Genomic DNA, 18672 nt, shown 5'->3' with positions numbered 1-18672 from the left:
ATAATTAAAGTTGTGTATTTTTTATTAATCTGAAATTCTGTCAAGTATTAATGTATATATTATTCTGAGATTTTAGCATACCTTTGTAATGATTGGCATAGGAAGGTAAGATTCAAATTGTTCAGACTTTGGACGTATATCAAGTAGCAGGTTCATTCTGGTATAGTCAAACAAATCTTCGAGTTTCGTGTGATCACAATCTTCATAAGAGCATTCAATTAAATCGTAACGAGGTAAATAGTTGACTATGCGGCATTGCTCAAAATCAACAAGACTGTCAAGATTAGCCTCTTTGTAAGTCGCTTCCGCAATCTGACGCAGTGTCATACTCATTCTAAATGAAACAAAAACTTCTTTGACTTCACCGGTTGCTGGATGTCGATAGTAAATAGGCCTGTTATAACGTCTATCCACAAAACTTGGTTCATCAATATAACAATTTCGTTCTTCCTCACTTTTTTTCATCTTTTCTAGAAGTTCCTAAAAAATTAAAAAAATATAAATTAAAAACAAAAATTATTATATTTGTATGATAGAAGTGATTGAAGGAGTGCAATATTAATTTACAAAATGTCTTTAGAACTGCACAAATTTTAAACAACTGTAATGTTGCGCTTTTTATAACCGATTCCGGTGACGCAAACAATCAGTTTACACTAGTTTTGACTTCGATCTCCGTACCGCGGACTCTTACATCTACAGAAGGGGACAACAAATAGGTATGGGAACAGGTACGCCTGGCGTGGCAAGGTGTAGAAATAAAGTTTATTACAGAATGTTTATTCTGAATAACAATATTCGTATATTCTGCAACCCCCAGTATGGATCAGACTTGGTCTAAATACAAGTTTACCCATAATAATTTAACTTTGATTTTGAATAATCTGTTTCCGATCCACGACTCATTTCTCGGCGAGGTCGACGTTCAGAAGTTCGGGCGCCATGTACTTTCTCTCGACTTCTCTTCGTAGTATTGCTACGTTCATTCGACACTCGCCGTCTTTCGTTTGAGCGCGTCCTATTTTCCCGGTTAACTTTTGGGCTTGCAACCTCCTTAGCCTCCGCCGGAATGCACGGGGCTGGTACTTTTCTCTTAGCCCCTGGGGCCGGAGCAATGCTACTTTCTTTGATCGGAGGGTTCACGGGCAACTCCTTAGAATTCGGCAGGGACGGCGGGGCGCTAGATTTCACGGCCTCCGGCGTATCTACCTCTAAAATCGGTTCAATACGCCTTCTCGGAGTTCGCGTTTGCGGCGCGATCGGTTCCGAAGCCTCGAGACGTTTAAATACAGCCTGTCGCTGTAATTATTCAAACCCTACCGCCGAAGGACGAGGATTCAGCACAACCGATCGCGTCTGTTTGGGTATCGTCTTAGTGGAACTAGAGCTACGTTGACCCAAGGTTAGCGATTGGTTTCCCTCGTTCGCTTTCTCTCCCGTTGGAGGAACACCGTGGCTTGCTAAATTCCAATCCCGTCGCAGGGATGGAGGGTCAGGTACACTCGGATTTTCGTCCGCGTTCTCATTCTCTATAACCACCGCCGCCGCGACTTCTCCCCTTCCCTCGTTCTCATCATCCGTCCAGTTCGACGCGTCAATCACTAGCTGCGGTCCTGGTACGTTTCCTACCGGAATAATCTGCTCTTCGTCGAGTTCGGGGTACCACGGTACGTCTTCAGCCTGTCCCGTTATCATAATCGTTGCCCGGAATAATCGTTCAGCCCTCTCAGTATGCGATCCGACGGCACTACACTTTGATTCGGTTAACCGTCGGAGAACCTCGTCCGCGGGCAGTCTCTTACAGTTTCTTAATACTGCTCTTAAATCTCTCGATCGCGACAATATGGTACGCATCCGCGCCCGATAATCGTTTGGTCGATTATCCATCATCTCGAGACTCAGGGCAGCCGTCGTTTGGACTCGCTGTCTACGCTCTTTGGGTAACTTATCCCGTGGGGACAGATTTAAAGGCGCTACTTGTCGCTAGCGTTCGAGATACGCTTCGTCACTTCAGTATCTCTTCCTCCGTTAATATTTATACGCAAATTCTACCACCTCCTACACGCCACGCCAGAAAAAAGGGAAAATCTCTGTTGCTACCTAACGTAAAAGCCCCACGTTGGGCACCATTGTGATGTTGCGCTTTTTATAACCGATTCCGGTGACGCAAACAATCAGTTTACACTAGTTTTGACTTCGATCTCCGTACCGCGGACTCTTACATCTACAGAAGGGGATAACGTATAGGTATGGGAACAGGTACGTCTGGCGTGGCAAGGTATAGAAATAAAGTTTATTACAGAATGTTTATTCTGAATAACAATATTCGTATATTCTGCAACCCCCAGTATGGATCAGACTTGGTCTAAATACAAGTTTACCCATAATAATTTAACTTTGATTTTGACGTGATGTTATTCGATGTTAAATGAACTCATAAAATAACAAGGTGATACCCGATTACTGATGTGATGAATAAACAACGAGCTTCGACTATAAATATAAACAAGACCCACAGTGCTGCTGTGACTCTAAAACCCGTATTTAAATCGCCCAATATGGCGTTGGCGTCGTGATCAAAGGACGCGGCGTCCGTCAAGATGGCGTTCGACCGTTAGATTTGCCCTCTGGCCTCGCTGGTAATTATTCTCCCGTGGTCGTCTCTCCTGCGGTGTGAATATTGGCTGAAAAGCGCGAAAATCTCATAAAACGTCGCGACAATCACCTCGATAAGGGGGCGCTTCCGCGGCGACAAGAACAACGGTTATTCGTATTGCGAAACCGCGATTACTACTCGTCGAGAAGGTAACGCTGCGACCGCTCGGTCAGCGACGACGCCACGCAAACACGTTATGGGAAAATCGGGTGGTCGGACTCAGAGTACCAACTGCGTCTAGACTTAATGTAACCCTAAATACTGGATCGTTTGATCGACAGCGGCTCGATGGTTGTTCTTAAGGAAGCTGGATCGCTTGGCGATCAACAGTGGTGCTACGCAATATCAGACGCTATTGCTGGATCCGTTATCTATTCACAGTGGCTCAAAAATCCTCCTTGTTCGAAGCTGGATCGCTTGGCGATCAACAGCGGCGCTACGCAATTAATTTACGGTATCTGGATCTCTTTGCGATCAACAGAGGCTTGAATAATCTCCCGAGTACGTTGCTGGATGGCTGAGCAATCGACAGCGGCTCGAAAGATTTATTAAAAAGGCGGGATCCAGTTAGATCAACCGCGTCTCAACTCACCCGAAACGAGTATTCACTCGCTCCTAACACACGCCGTTTCGTTCGCGTCGCGTAACCCAAACCAAAACACTCACCAAACAGTTATTTATGGACCTCGTGCCGAAGATGCAACAACTTACTTAGTATTCTTCTTCTCAACTTCAACTTCTCCTGCGGTTCTGCGGCTTCCTCTCTCTCTCTCTCTCTCTCTCTCTCGCGACAGCGCGAACATGTCATATCGTCCTGACGCGGCATCTAGCGATGAAGTTATATTCAAGTCCTCGTGCAGTCGCGGTGCACGGGACCCCACTAGCGCACTGGGCCGCGCCAGTGCGGTGGCATGGCTCATTTAGTGGTGCGCGCTAGTGGTGTATGCGCGCTCCCCCCACTAGTCTCACCGACTCCGCGATGATAATCGGTTTCGCGCGTGCGCTCGCTCTCTCTCTCTCTCTCTCTCGATCGCCCCACCGAGCTACCGCGGTATGCTCACAGATGCGCGGCCGTGATGCGCACTCGTTAGTCCGCCTCGTGCCGCGCATCGTGCTCATCCCGAATCCGCTTACTCGTTTCGCGACGCGACTCCTGGTGTGCACAGGAGCAGGTGCGTGCTGGCTGCGTCGATACAGCGGTACCCGACAACACCTGACGGATCGCGGCGGCGCTACCCTAAAGGGCATAGTCGCCTGCCAAGCCCGCAGGGGAGCCACCGCTGCTCTACGAGGCTGGCAGGTGAGGTTATTTTCCTCGGCGCGACGACAATCAATGTTATTGTTCCTCTGCTGCATGATAAATTGCAGCAGGGAACAACATTAATTGCGCAGACAATTTTGTGATAGTGTACACGTGTAGCCGAGCAGGCTACACGTCGCAATGCCCCCCCCCCCTAAACCAAAGTTCCCACGGAATTTTGGGTTATCCCGCGTGGAAGGCGCAACTCTCAATGATCTCTCGATCGGCGCATAGCTCCGGTTCACACTCGCTCTCCATCTCTGCGATGTGCTCGGCCCATGACACGGTCTTCATAATGCTTCATAGGGGTTTAACGTCCATTAGTATGGAGTCAGCAAGTTGTTGTATATCCGTCACCAGACTCCACGACGCTATGGCACAAAACAAGAACAGCACAACCTACGTTCGTTGTGGGCGCTACGTGTTCGCGGCACGATTTCGCGGAGGCACATACCTACGCAATTCGCTCAAATGAACTTTGGCGGTCTGGCGCTTATCTTTGGTCTCCAGAATATACACGAGTGGCGATAGCTTCTAGAGAATCACGCACGGTTCGCTATAATTCGCGTCTAACTTGTTGCACTTCCCGTCCACTCCTTTGGAGAGGGAATGTACTTTCCGACGTACAATGTCGTCCACCTCAAATTCTAGTATGCATTTCCCTCGGTTGTATACTGCGGCTTGTTTTCCCCAGGCTTGGTCAAAGTGTTTCAGTACTATATCGCGAAGCGCATCCAAACGTTTTACTCTATCTATCCACACGGAAGGGTCTAATTCGATCTTGGGACCTCTGACTTCCACCTCCCGGCGCAAACTCTTAACTGGTTGGGGATGGCGTCCGTAGTTTAGGAAAGCCGGCGAAACACTAGTCATACTCGATTGCATCGCTGTGTTTACCGCGTGACGAAATTCATGCAAATGTTGATCCCAATTACGGTGATCTTTTCCCACGAACGTCGCAATCATTGTTTTTAGCATTCGGTTACTCCGCTCTACCGGATTCGCTTGGGGGTGGTACGGTGGAGTGGTCACGTGGGTGACACCATATTCTTCTAAGATATCCTTCAGGGTTTTATTGATGAACTCTCTCCCGTTGTCCGTTAACAGAAAATCGGGCGTTTCCCAACGAAATAAAATTAATTCCTCGAATGCTTTTGCTACTGCCTGACCCGTCGCTTTTCTAACTGGTTCCTAACTGGGAAGTTTTATAACGCTGGCATTCGTCGCACTCTTGTATATAGTGGTTAACATCATGCCATACTCCCGGCCAGTAATACTCTCTTGCGACGCGATCATATGTCTTTTCTACTCCTAAATGACCGGAGGAAGCTTCGCGATGTGCGTCACTCAGAACTCGGGGCGATACTCTATCAGCACCACCAGGCGCCAACCCTCTGACGGGTGAGTAATCGGGTCTAATAATGGGTCGCGGCGGTATCGGTATAGCATTTCGTCCTCGACTTTCCACTCCCTAAATTTCTTTGGCGACTTAATCACGTATCGCCGGCGCTGAAGGTTCCACTCATCCGTAATTACATCAAAGGCGCTAACTACTTCTTCGTCTTCTCCCTTACTACGAGATAACGCGTCGGGTACGTGATGGTTGGCTCCTTTTCTATGTACGATTTCACAGTCCCATTGTTGCAACTCGAGGACCCAACGCGCTAATCGGCCAGTTGGGTCTTTCAGATTTTGGAGCCAACGCAAGGCGCTATGATCCGTGATTACCGTGAAACCATATCCTTCAGTATACGGGCGCAATTTCTTGATCGCGAATATCATCGCTAGACATTCTTTCTCGGTCGTGGTGTAATTCTTTTCCGCTGGCGATAATACACGGCTTAGATACACGATCGGGTGTTCTCCATCCTCAAACTCTTGATTGAGTACCGCGCCAATTACGAAGTCGGACGCGTCGCACTGAACCGTGAATCTCCTCGTAAAATCGGGACGCGCGAGCACTGGAGCACGAGTCAGGGCCAACTTTAGCGCCTCGAACGCTTCTTGTTGCTCCTCTTCCCATACCCACGGTTGCGTGTTCCTCAGTAGTTTCAATAGGGGAACTTTAATTTCCGAGTCATTCGGGATAAAACGACTATACCACCCCACCATTCCTAGAAATTGGCGCAACTGCTTCTTTGTTTTTGGTGGAGTATACTCTAACACCGGCGCAATTCGCTCTGGATCGGGCCTCAACCCTTCTCTGTCTAGCAAATAACCCAAGTACCTAACTTGCGAACAACCGAACTCCCATTTCTTCCGGTTTACGGTCCACCCCGCTTCTGAAATCCGCTTTAATACAATTTCCACCCATTTCAGGTGATCTTCGAAATTCTCTGTTACTATGATGATATCATCCAAGTAACCAAACACGTACGGCTCAAATTCTGGTCCAAATAAGCTATCTACGAGGCGCTGAAAGGTAGTCGGTGCATTAGCCAACCCAAATGGCATTCGCGTGAATTGCCATAGACCCGATCCAGGCATGGAAAACGCAGTATACTTTTTACTATCTTCGTCTAGCGGCACTTGAAAGTAGGATTTCCGCAAATATATTTTTGTGATGTACCGAGCATTTCGTAATTTGTCTAAAATGCTATCGATTGGCGGTAGTGGATACGCGTCCTTAACGGTTCCGTCATTTACGTCGCGATAATCAACACAAAACCTCTTTTCCCCGCCTTCTTTATTCGCCACTACAGGGGCGCTACTGAAGTCGCTATTTGAACGTTCGATTACCCTAATTCGGCGCATCTCCTCAATTTCGCGCATCGCGATAGCCCAACGAACCGGCGACCCACGACGATGCTTATGTTTAACGATTTTGTTTCCTACATACACGATCTTATGTTTAATCAACCAAGTTGCCTTCAAATACGTGGGTGGGTTTTCCGGCAAAAATCTCTTTACCACGGCTAGTAATCGGTCATGTTCCGACTGGGTGAGTTCTGATAACCCGGCAAATTCGGCGTAGAGTTCCTTGCCATTCGATGATGCCTTTGCGCAAAAATCGTGCCACATTCCATCTGGCAGGCGCCAACGATTATCCCACGGAGCTAATTCCACGCGCCATTTTTCTAGGAAATCTATCCCTAAAATAATATCATGGTAGCACTGTTCCACGACCCTAATTTTCAACCGATTGAGTACTTCGTCTACGTCTAGTTTAAGCGATAACGCGCCCTTAACCGTAGCGCTATAACCGTTAAACCCTCGGATGACCGTATCGCAAGGTTCCAGGCGCGAACTGAAACGTTCGGCTATATCAGCCTTCATTAACGAAACCGATGCCCCGGAATCCACTAGAGCCGTATACCAACGTCCCCCTAGGCATAATCGCATGAATTTTCGGTTGTCGTCAACTATCGCATCGACGTCCCCCACCGGGGGCACGTTATCGGTAGCTACAGGGTTGTTCTGTACTGATTCGTCATCAGTCTCACCCCCCTCCGAAACAATACTAAGGGGGGTTTTAGTCTCCCACAGACTTACGGAGCATTTCATGGCCGGAACGTGTCGAGGCACCGCCCCCTTCGACTCGGGATCCGTCGGTAAACCCCTTTTCGCATCCCCATAATCGGCGCTCGCGACATCGGCCAAACCCTCACTTAACTCGGGGCCCAGAGCCTGTTTTAGCAAACGATTCAGTTTGTCGCTCTCGGATTCGGCGCTACCATTCCCCAACGTCATCCGCTCACCCATGGAGATCGCAAACTTATCTCCGTTTCGTTCTGACCCACTAACTACGTTCGCTTTCGCGGTAGGTGCCCGTTTTTCCAGTGTACCTTTCTCCGACTTCGACTTCGGCTGGTTGCTCTCTCTCTCTCTCTCTAGCTCTCTCTCTCTCTCTCTCAGGTGAGTCTCGCACGCGTGTCAGATCGCTCCATCTCCGAAACTAGTTTTCGCCTGTTTTCTGACTGACTCCGTGTGAGTCTGTATATTTTTAGAAAATCTGGCCTCCCGCGGGCTCCACGTGCCGGAGTATAACTGCATGGCTCCTTAAAAAAGAGCCAGGGAGACCGTGTAAAAGTTGAAGTGTTCTGGAGAGGTTAGGAGGGCAACAGAGCAATTCGGCGGGATTCTGGCAGACTTTCCATCTTGGCCGTTGGCATCCCTGCTCCTTGGTGGTGACGTCAAGACTGGCGCGTAATTTGAACATCATTCAATTGGATACCGCAATGGCACCAGTGGTTTGCTCAGTCTGCAATGACGACTCCAAGCCACCAACAAGTACGTGCCCGACCTGCCGTCTTCCGTGCCATACCCGCTGTTCGAGCAAGAAGATGAACGCGGTGTGTAATAATTGTCGGAAGACGGAGACGCTAGAGACACTTCCGCCAGAGACCTCTACTCCTGCCGTGTTGACGTCTGCAACCAAGTCCACCCCGGAGAGTGACAAATCAGCACGGAGGAAGCCTTCCCCGCCTCCTGGAAAATCTCAGGTGAGCGTTCGCACCGGGCCAGTGCTCCGAACCAAATCGGCAACACCTCGCGTCTCTCCCCACCACCAGACGCGGCTTGCGGCGTCGACGCCGTGTGCAAATACGCGGTCAGGTGTTCGGAGCGGCAGTTGCGCGACAACCAGTCCCCCTCTCCGCCCTAACACGAAGAAGGAACAGCGAGAGAGTAGCCTACAGAGCTGCGATACCTCTGCCGGGCGGGTCACTGACATCCAGGCGCCGGCTTTGCTGACTTCGGCGTCGGCTGACGAGTCATCTGCACAGGACACCGTGAACACACAGAAGACTCGAGTAAAGGATGCGCCATTGGGTGACACCAGCCTTTTGGGTGTCTCTAATATTTTAATTCCGGTGAGTACGATGGAGCTTTTCTTTCAACGTTTTGACATGCTCCAGGATCAGCTTGATGGGCTGAGGGCTCTCGTGAGCAGGGGTTCGGTGCCACATAGCATCTCCTCTGCCCTAGCAGAAGGGGGTGCTACAGTCGGCACGAAGGAATTGAATACCCGTACTCTGCTCTTGAGACCCAGCTAGCCGATAACATCAGTGTGTCTAATAGATTGTTTGACGCCAACAAGCTGCTTCTGGACGAAAATAGTATTCTTAGGGACGAGTTGCAACAAACGCAACAACTACTCGGAAGGCTTCATCGTGCTCGCCAAGACTATGACACGGGCTCGACGCCGGTTTCGGACAGCGGTCCGATGCTGTCCTCGGGTCCTAGTGTTACCACCAATCGTGAAGCCACCGAGATAGCGGGAGCACGAAAATGCTCCCCTCCTCGGTTGGCACCCACTGGCGGCGGCGCGGGGTCGGAGAGGGACGGAGCCGAGGGGTGCGAGGTCATTATCAATGGCCTAATACATGATAATTTCGACGAGAAAATCTCGGATGTAGCTGCCTTTGCACTGCTCGGAGCCGTCCTTCCGGTCTTGAAAAAAAGCGACATTGCCAATACTCGAGTACTGCGCATGCGTAGACCAGATAGGGCTCAGAGAAGCGGCACGACCGCGACAAAACCGGCGACTCCTCGTGGTGTGCTGCCATCTCTCGTGGTCAGGCTTGCGAGCCCGGGCTTGGTCAGGGAAGTCATGCGAGCGAAAAGCGCGCTCGCAAACAACTACCTGACCACAAACGATATCAAGCCCGGTGTTCTAGACCCGGAGGCTGCTGCCTGCTTATCCGGGCATAAAGTTTTTATAAATGAAATGCTGTCCCAAGAAAAATTCTCGCAGTTTAAAAACTTGAGGCCCATTGCACAGGGACTGGGCTTCAAATATGTCTGGCACGCAGGTGGCAGGTTCCTGGCTAGGCGTAGGGGGGGTGAGCGCGCGCACGTGTTCGCATCTGCTGCCGATTTGCAGGCCATTCTCACGGCGTGTCAGGCCGGCTTGAAACAACCTCGACGACAGAAGATTCGCGTAACAGTCACTGAAAAGGACGTTAACTCTGACACTACTTCATGTAACGGACCTGAGTCGGTCCTGTCAGGCAAGTCGGCTGCAGCTCTGCCGACATCGTCGCCATCATTGACGACTGTATCATCTGCACTAACATCCATACAGTCGTCATCATCGTCATCATCACTTGCGCCCACTTTATGACTCGCGAGGCCCTCTGACAATGCGCCGGGTGCTGCGTGTGGTTTGAGAGCGGGCTTTCTCAATGTGAACTCGCTCAGGGCTCGCATTGGGATCGTCCGTAATTTTTTGGCAGAGCGCCCATCGTTTGACATCTTTGGTTTTGCGGAGACATGGCTGAGTCCGATTGTGGATGATAGCCTAGTTAGCATCGGGGGATTTTCCATCATTAGGCAGGATCGAAATGTAAACGGAGGTGGCGTCGCCTTGTTTGTGCGCAATGGATTGAAAATCAAAAAGCTTGCTTCATCTGATACTATGGGTCTAGGAAAACCTGGAATCCCAGAGTATCTTTTTTGTAGCGTACAAAGGGGCGACTCACCTCCGGTACTACTCGGAGTTATTTACAGGCCCCCGAAAATTCCGATGCAAAAGGACTCAGACCTTCTTGATGTATTGCGGGACTTATGCGGCGAATTTAGTCATAAGATCATAATGGGTGATCTGAACTCGGATTTATTATCCGACTCGGACGACGCTGCTACTATCAAGCGCCTGTCCGAAAAGTTATCTCTTCAGATCATCCAGCATGGTCCCACGCATCATACCTCATCGTCTCACACGTGGATTGACCTCATTATGACCGACGAGAACGACACGATCTTGGACTCTAAGAATGAGTGGCTGCCTAGTTTCGGCAAGCATTGTGTCATAGATGTCTCGCTAGACATCTACGCTCCCGCTCCTACGAGTGACACTTTCTCGTACCGGGATTACAAGTGCATTGACACAACTAGTCTAGTAGACGTCTTGTCTTGTTGCGACTGGACAGCCATGAATTCCATTGAAACAGATCTGGAGGGCGCTTTATGCGTTCTTAATAATAATATAAAACTAGCAATTGATGAATTGGCGCCTTTGAAAATGGTTTGCCCACGTAGGAAATATGCTCCTTGGTCTGGACCAGAGCTGAGGCTCCTCATGGATAAACGCAATGCTACACTCAGGCGCTACGAGCGCACGGGGAGGGCGGAGCTTTTCGGTGAGGTCCTTCGACTCACATACGAGGTCGACATGCGTTCTGCTCAAGAGCGTGAGTCCTTCCTTCGCCAACAACTATTAGACGCCCTTGATGAAAATAGAAATATCTGGAAGGTAATGCGTCATCTCGACCTCCTGCCTGGGCGTAAGGAGGAGGAGTTTTTTGGTTTTACGCCGGGAGAGCTGAACGAGCACTTCGCGGGAGTATCGGTATCACCCCTCGAAAATATACACAATGCAATGGACACTATTTTACTTGCAGGTGAGGAGGGCTTTACTTTTAGCCCTGTTAGTATGAGTGACGTCGTCCTTGCTATATCACATTTTTCCTCCCAAGCGAGGGGTGTCGATGGTATTCCATGCGGGGTGGTCGTCAAAGCCCTCCCAATTATTGGCGAATTTATTCTTAATCTATTTAACTGCTCCTTCGCTCAGGGGATCTTTCCGAGAATCTGGAAGCAGGCACAGTTGATCGCGCTAAGAAAGACCAGCGCTCCTTCAAACGTTAAGGACTTTCGTCCGATTGCATTGCTCTGCTTCCTCTCAAAGGTACTCGAGAAAATTGCACACACCCAGATCACGGAGTATCTTAATACAAATCATATACTCGACCCCTTCTAGGCCGGTTTCAGAAAACACCACAGTACGCAGACTGCGTTATTAAAAGTGACCGACGACGTACGCATGGCTATTGACAAAAAGAAGGTGACGCTTATGCTGCTGTTTGACTTCAGCAAGGCCTTTGACACCATCTCACCTTCCAAATTACTATCTAAGCTGAGACAGCTGGGGTTCTCTAGGGCGGCTCTCCTGTGGATTAAATCATATTTACAGGGACGATCTCAGATGGTGATTTCGAATAAAAACGGAACTTCAGAGTGGCTTGAAACCAATCTGGGAGTTCCACAGGGTTCTGTCCTGGGACCCTTGCTATTCAGCCTCTATGTCAACGACCTGCAAAATATACTCGACGGCAACGCAATTAAACATCTTTTTTACGCGGATGACCTCCAGATCTATCTACACACCAACAAAGATAACTTCCTGGACGGCGTGTCTCGACTGGCTGAAGCGGCACGGCTGGTTTCGGACTGGGCGGAGAGCTCCGGTCTGCGACTTAACTCCGGCAAAACTAAGTCTATATTTTTCGGGTCCATGAAGAACGTTAATGATATTAAATCATGGAACATGCCTGGGGTTCCGTTGCCGGACGGAGTGATCGTCCCATTCAGTGAGACGGTCGTGAGTCTCGGTGTTGTACTGGATAGCGAACTTACTTGGAGACCGCAGGTGGATGCTATCACGAAAAAAGTCAACAAAGCCCTGTATAGCCTGCGGTTTATCAGGGGCTGCACCACTGAGACTCTCCGCAGAAGGCTAGTTGAGACACTTATACAACCGCACATCGACTACTGTACTGTGACTATCCTGGACGCGTCTACCGAACAACGAATACGGTTACAGAGACTGAGCAATTCGTGTGTGAGATTCATCTTCGGGGTTGGGAGGGATGAACACATCAGTCCCTACCGGAGGTGTCTAGAATGGCTTCGCACCGATTCCAGAAGGCTTTACTATGAGGCCATTCTACTCTACAACGTAATTCGGATCGGTGAACCCTCGTATCTGGCCTCATTTTTCAGCAAACACGAGCCGAGACCCTCCAGTAGGAGAGTTCCCCCGGAACTGAGCATCCCTACCGTCAGTACTGAAACCGGGGCTAGGGCCTTCCAGGTCCAGGGTGCTCGGTTCTGGAACTCTCTCCCTTCTACTCTACGAAACCTGCCATCTCTCGCCTCCTTTAAGGGGGCACTACGGCGGCACCTGCTGGCCACGGAATCTTGACGACTCTGAGCCCTCTGGCGCTTGATTCTTAACCTTAATCTAGTTTTAATCTAGTCAGACTCGGCCCTGAGGCCGTAAAAATTCATTCAGTATTACGTAATTTAGATTTCCAATGTGCAATACAGATAGGTCTATGACCAAACCATAAATGTGCAACGTAATATTTGAAAAGTTTTATGTGATAATTATATGTGACCAAATATGTTTTTATGTGATTATATGTGACGATATTTGTATATATTGTATTTTATAATTTTGTTAGACTGTAGCGACACAGTCTATGTGACCTTAATTGTATTATTTTTTTTTGCCTTAGCAAATCTCGCAAATCTCTCGCTCTCTCGCTCTCTCTCTCGCTCTCTCGCTCTCTCTCTCGCTCTCTCGCTCTCTCGCTCTCTCGCTCTCTCGCTCTCTCTCTCTCTCTCTCTCTCTCTCTCTCTCTCTCTCTCTCTCTCTCTCTCTCTCTCTCTCTCGAGACAATTGTGTTCGAGAAGGAAGTCTCGTTCATTCTAATAGTCCTGCGCGTTCCCAGAAAACTGGAATCCGCGCCCCTATATTAATTAACGGCGGCGCGACACCGCCGGCGTCAACCGCATGAACGCTCCCTTCCGTCCGCGTCTAACCAGCGAGAACGAGACAGCGTGAACATGTCATGTCGTCCTGACGCGGCATCTAGCGCTGAAGTTATATTCAAGTCCTCGTGCAGACGCGGTGCACGGGACCCCACTAGCGCACTGGGCCGCGCCAGTGCGGTGGCATGGCTCATTTAGTGGTGCGCGCTAGTGGTGTATGCGCGCTCCCCCCACTAGTCTCACCGACTCCGCGATGATAATCGGTTTCGCGTGTGCGCTCGCTCTCTCTCTCTCTCGATCGCCCCACCAAGCTACCGCGGTATGCTCACAGATGCGCGGCCGTGATGCGCACTCGTCAGTCCGCCTCGTGCCGCGCATCGTGCTCATCCCGAATCCGCTTACTCGTTTCGCGACGCGACTCCTGGTGTGCACAGGAGCATGTGCGTGCTGGCTGCGTCGGTACAGCGGTACCCGACAACACCTGACGGACCGCGGCGGCGCTACCCTGAAGGGCATAGTAGCCTGCCAAGCCCGCAGGGGAGCCACCGCTGCTCCACGAGGCTGGCAGGTGAGGTTATTTTCCTCTGCGCGACGACAATCAATGTTATTGTTCCTCTGCTGCATGATAAATTGCAGCAGGGAACAACATTGATTGCGCAGACAATCTCGTGATAGTGTACACGTGTAGCCGAGCAGGCTACACGTCGCACAACGTATAAAAATTATTTTTCATACCTTAATATGAGGAGGAAAATCGTCGGCTTGCATAGGTAAAGCATTACGTTTTGGATCTATTTGTCTGTACATTAGCATATATGCATTTGTACTACTTCTATATGCTCCACTAAAATATCCTGGCCTATTACCACCTCCATATGTTTTTTGAATTTCGTCCTGAGTTATCTGATAATAATAATAATTGTTACAGTTAAAGTTAGTAAAGAACATAATTTGTTTTTTTTACTATACTATACTTAATAGTGACATACAAAAGATTTGTGAAATGAAAAAATGTTTCGTTAATAAATAACCTTATAACTTTTATTTAAATGAGTACTATATTAAAATATAAATACACTTACAGGTGTAACAATCTGATCATTAAAACACAGCCATTTGTCAGTTCGGAAGTCTTTTATATAAGCATAGTAGTGACCACCACTTGCACTGCCACTGTGGATCATAATGGAAAAAAGCTCATAAATGTACGGTCCTTTTGCTTCTGCATAATCCTCACGTATTTTTTCGGCGTTGTTATTGTGCATACTAGATGACGAAGACGACATACCATTGCTTACATCAATGCCTAAAGAAAAACATTTTTTTTAAACAATTTCATTAATTTTATTCGTTGTACAATCGTTATATTATTCGTTATTAATAATAATAAACAAATAATTCAACAAGTACAAACCTTCATCATCATCTTGATCGGGATTACTCAAGTGATTACTATTTGACAGAATTATATCACTTGAAGCATACTCTGTCTCGTCCATAGTACTGCTGTCTGTAGTAATACTATCATCACATTTTACACTCATGCCAGCATCTTCTTCATTCAAAGGGGATTCCTTATTTGATGATGATTCAATAAAGGTGTTCAAATTCAAGACATCAGGAAATGTTACTCTGCATAACAAACACGACAAATTACGAAAATTGACATATTTTTGTAGTCCATCATTTTCATATGTATATAATAGGTTTCATTCAAGTTATGAAAAAAGTTTTTCGAATTTATTCAATAAACAAAGAATTTTTTCACACTAAAATTGGAAACGCGTGTCAACGATTACTAAAATATTTATAGTATAATGTAACTTTGACATACTTATCATTTAATTTTATTCTGTGATATGTATTTTGATCAAAATCAAATCGTTTTAACTGTAATGTTAAAATGTATGGAAATTTGGTGAATTTCAGTCCTTTATGAGCGTTCGACTTTTTGTCACATTTTTCACAAAAATATTGATTATTTCCTTCTAGAGTTTCGTACTTTACAAATGCTTCCAATGCTTCTTCCTATAAATATATTAATAAATTTACTAGATAAATTTGATTGGTTCAGCTCATGAATTTTTTACTATGAATATAAATTAACATACCACACTACCATATGCTACATTAGTATCAAAAGGTCTTACAGGTAACGGAATATCAAGGAAAGTATCTTCTCTAAACTTTTCTGTGTTACATGTTAGGCACTTTACATAATCATTTATTTTACCTAAAAATTCACAAAATTTTTAAAATACCAGTGAAAATATCAGTGAAAGTATGAGAAAAAATTGTATAAAGCTACCTTCATAAAGTCTGTTAATAAGATCAGCCTGAGCTGTATTTGTAAATGTAAGCTCCAGTGCATCAAACATCACTCTGCACAATTCTTGAATGTCATGTTGGTGCCATGCGTCATTTGAATTCCAACCAAAACTTTTAGTTAACGAAGTCGTTTCAACAGCAGTTTTTTGTGATGTCTGATTAAAAAGAAAAAAAACGTATCATTAAGAAGATAAACGATATAATTTTTTTTAAATTAACACTTTTGCTAAAATAATTAATTAATTACCATACCTGCAGATTGAGAAACAATTTTTGTAGCTGATATGGAATACTATTGCTAGTTGTGCTGCTATTAGTTGTGTTCTTTTCTGAACTTTTGTACTCCCAATTATACAAAGCATTTCTAAATTCAGGAGTCATGTACAATGCTTGTAGAAGACTATTGAGATAGCATGTCATTGCTTGATTCACTAAACCCACATAATCTAAAAAAGCGTTTAGATTTAATTTAGTATATAATTTAAAATTTAGGTATTTTAATTGATATAAACAAAAAGTAAGCTTACTAGGTTTTAAAGTTTCGGTATCATTGCATAAAATCTTTGAACTATTATCATAACTTTCAGTGCAAGACTTATACTTCGTTGCAGGTTTTACAGGTCTAGAAACATTCTTAGGTACTCTTACTCCTCTATGTTCTTTGTACCATTCCATTGATAACTGCAGTGAAGGTGTTTCATCTTCTGGAGGTAAAGTACGTATTACCTCTTCAAGAACATTTTCAAGATTGGCAGGACTGAACATGCTTGCAGTTATATCTTGCTGTTTACAATAAATAAAATATGATGTAGACAAGTGATTATTCAAATGATAATGCTATTCTAATCATAGTGATATACTCACTTCTTTATCATTAGGAAGTTTTAATTTCAATATACAAATGTCTTTATATTTACAACCTGTATTTTCAATTCTTTGTATTATTACGTCACTCAGTACTTTTGCCGTTTTAACATACTTTGCAGGTGCAGTTCTCTCCAAAATACCTGAATGGTTAGATTGAGATGTGAAATAAACATATTTTACTTCAACCATTTTCTGAAAAAAATAAATAAATAAATAAACAAAAAATTCTGATTAATGAACTAATTTATTACATATTTTGATAAATATATATTTTAATAAATAATAACCAAATAGAGAACAGTTGGACTTGAAATATCGTTCTTATAATCATGTTGTTTATATGTAATAGGCAATAATAAGCAGGTAATCAATCATTTTGATACTGTTAATGCAAGAAAATTTGTAATATTTATAGGTTTTTATGAATTATTGGAAATTTTTACACAGAATTTGGCCATGTGCCATAGCAAAGGAAGAAAATGAGAAGCTACGCAATAGAGCAGGATGCTATTCAGCATGGCATGATACGACACGAAAAGCCTCTGAAGCCTGCATCTATATTTAGACACTCTAAACCAAGACTTGGAAAGTGGCTCTCTGCCGCACGATCACACCTTCCTTTTTTCTTAAATTTTAATCTCCAAAATCTATATCACCAATTTTATTTTAACAAAAACTAACATTAATTTTCAAATAAACTCTTGATTGTATTACTGATAAAATTGAGGCTTCTAAACTATTGAAAAATTGATCATATATATGCAGCCTTTGCTTGTCATTTATTGAAAGCTATTCAACAATTAGCATTCGACATTCAACATGAAAGAGCCAAAAAAGAAAACTTTGTCTTGCAACGGATGAAAAAGCAGAAGACTATTAAACGTTGGCAATGAAGAGATTATTTATGTGTTGAATAAACATGGGCATAGGAATGTAAATGATTTGAGAGGGGCTATTGGATTATAACCTGGGTACAAGCAGCATAGATAATTTCTACGACTAGGTATATAAATCGAGTCGAATCCCTGGTGGTAGCCCAAACGAAAGGTCCGTTAGGCTATGAAGCCAGACGCGAAAATATGCACTATGTATAGCATAGAGCACACTGAACATCGAGGAAGCTCTCACACACGCAAGTTGATCATCGTTGAGTTTAGGTCGAGATAAGCGCTAGGCCAAGCTAGACGAAAAGCAAAGCAGAAAACTCGCGGAAGCTTGAGCGATAAGTAAGTAATCTAGGAAAGGCGCTGCGCTGCGTCGAGCGCAACGGTAAAAAACACACCCTGGACACACAGGCATGTACAACACACGAAGACGCGCGAGTTATTTCTGGACTTACTCACGCTCGCGCTCTTTCTATCACTCTCACTCTCGCGCTCGCGTTCTCTCTCTCTCTCTCTCTCTCTCTCTCTCTCTCTCTCTCTTTCACTCACTGCTCAGAATCTCACATGTCGCGTGCTCTTTTCCCTGAACTCACGGCGTCGAGGATGATGTCTAGAATAGGTAGACGACGACGACGACGAGCCCGTTGATTGCTTTGGTGCACGGTACACTGCAGGTGCGGAGCTCAGGTGTCACATATTAGAGCCAGCCGCTGCCGGAATAAAAGCGTTAGAAGGACTGCACAGTGCACACACGAGAGCTGTAGCGCACACCGAGGCGGAGCCGATGTAGTTTATTAGCCGAAAAGGATCTTACCGAGAGAGGAGCACTGACGCATGTGTAACAATCGCTCTACGCCATATTTATTTCTCTCCTTTTTTCCCCCTAACAGTAAACAGTAACAGCGCAGCCCGCAGCAGCAGCGCTCTTCTTTCAGTGATGCCAATCCTCCGCGACGATACCTAGGTTTCAACTATACTTAGTAGCGCTGCAGACTGCTAAGAGTACTGCGCCTACTGCCTAGTGCCTTATGTCTTCTCGTTATGGGCCGCCAGCATTAGACTAATTTTAGGTTATGCGAAACTTCTCTCATCTCTGGAATGCCAGCGCAGGGGATGCCGGAAGACGGTCGATTACGGTC

General features: G+C 46.1%; 1 protein-coding gene across 8 annotated transcripts in view; it reads right to left on the bottom strand.

The window, feature by feature from the left end:
- Positions 1–18672, bottom strand: part of LOC100114328 (ubiquitin carboxyl-terminal hydrolase 47) — a 26191-nt gene extending 7519 nt beyond the window's left edge. Inside the window, exons 1-12 of one of the 8 annotated variants that reach the window (XM_032600010.1) lie at positions 18348–18576; positions 18083–18243; positions 16647–16841; positions 16310–16565; positions 16035–16228; positions 15763–15937; positions 15566–15687; positions 15289–15482; positions 14869–15086; positions 14537–14760; positions 14190–14357; positions 82–480 (exon numbers count right to left, since the gene is read on the bottom strand). In XM_032600010.1, coding sequence (XP_032455901.1) covers positions 82–480; positions 14190–14357; positions 14537–14760; positions 14869–15086; positions 15289–15482; positions 15566–15687; positions 15763–15937; positions 16035–16228; positions 16310–16565; positions 16647–16838 — 2142 coding nt within the window. In that variant the 5' untranslated portion in view covers positions 16839–16841; positions 18083–18243; positions 18348–18576. Of the gene's footprint in view, positions 1–81; positions 481–14189; positions 14358–14536; positions 14761–14868; positions 15087–15288; positions 15483–15565; positions 15688–15762; positions 15938–16034; positions 16229–16309; positions 16566–16646; positions 16842–16936; positions 17032–17616; positions 17911–17931; positions 17973–18082 lie in introns of those variants that run through there. The other 7 variants (XM_008212931.4, XM_001599326.6, XM_031928973.2 and 4 more) reach the window with 7 other exon arrangements.

Source organism: Nasonia vitripennis, chromosome 1 (genome assembly GCF_009193385.2).
Source record: "Nasonia vitripennis strain AsymCx chromosome 1, Nvit_psr_1.1, whole genome shotgun sequence".
In the NCBI taxonomy this organism is placed as follows: domain Eukaryota; kingdom Metazoa; phylum Arthropoda; class Insecta; order Hymenoptera; family Pteromalidae; genus Nasonia; species Nasonia vitripennis.
The sequence above is the reverse complement of the archived record's forward strand: the minus strand, read 5'-3'. Positions and strand labels throughout refer to the sequence as shown.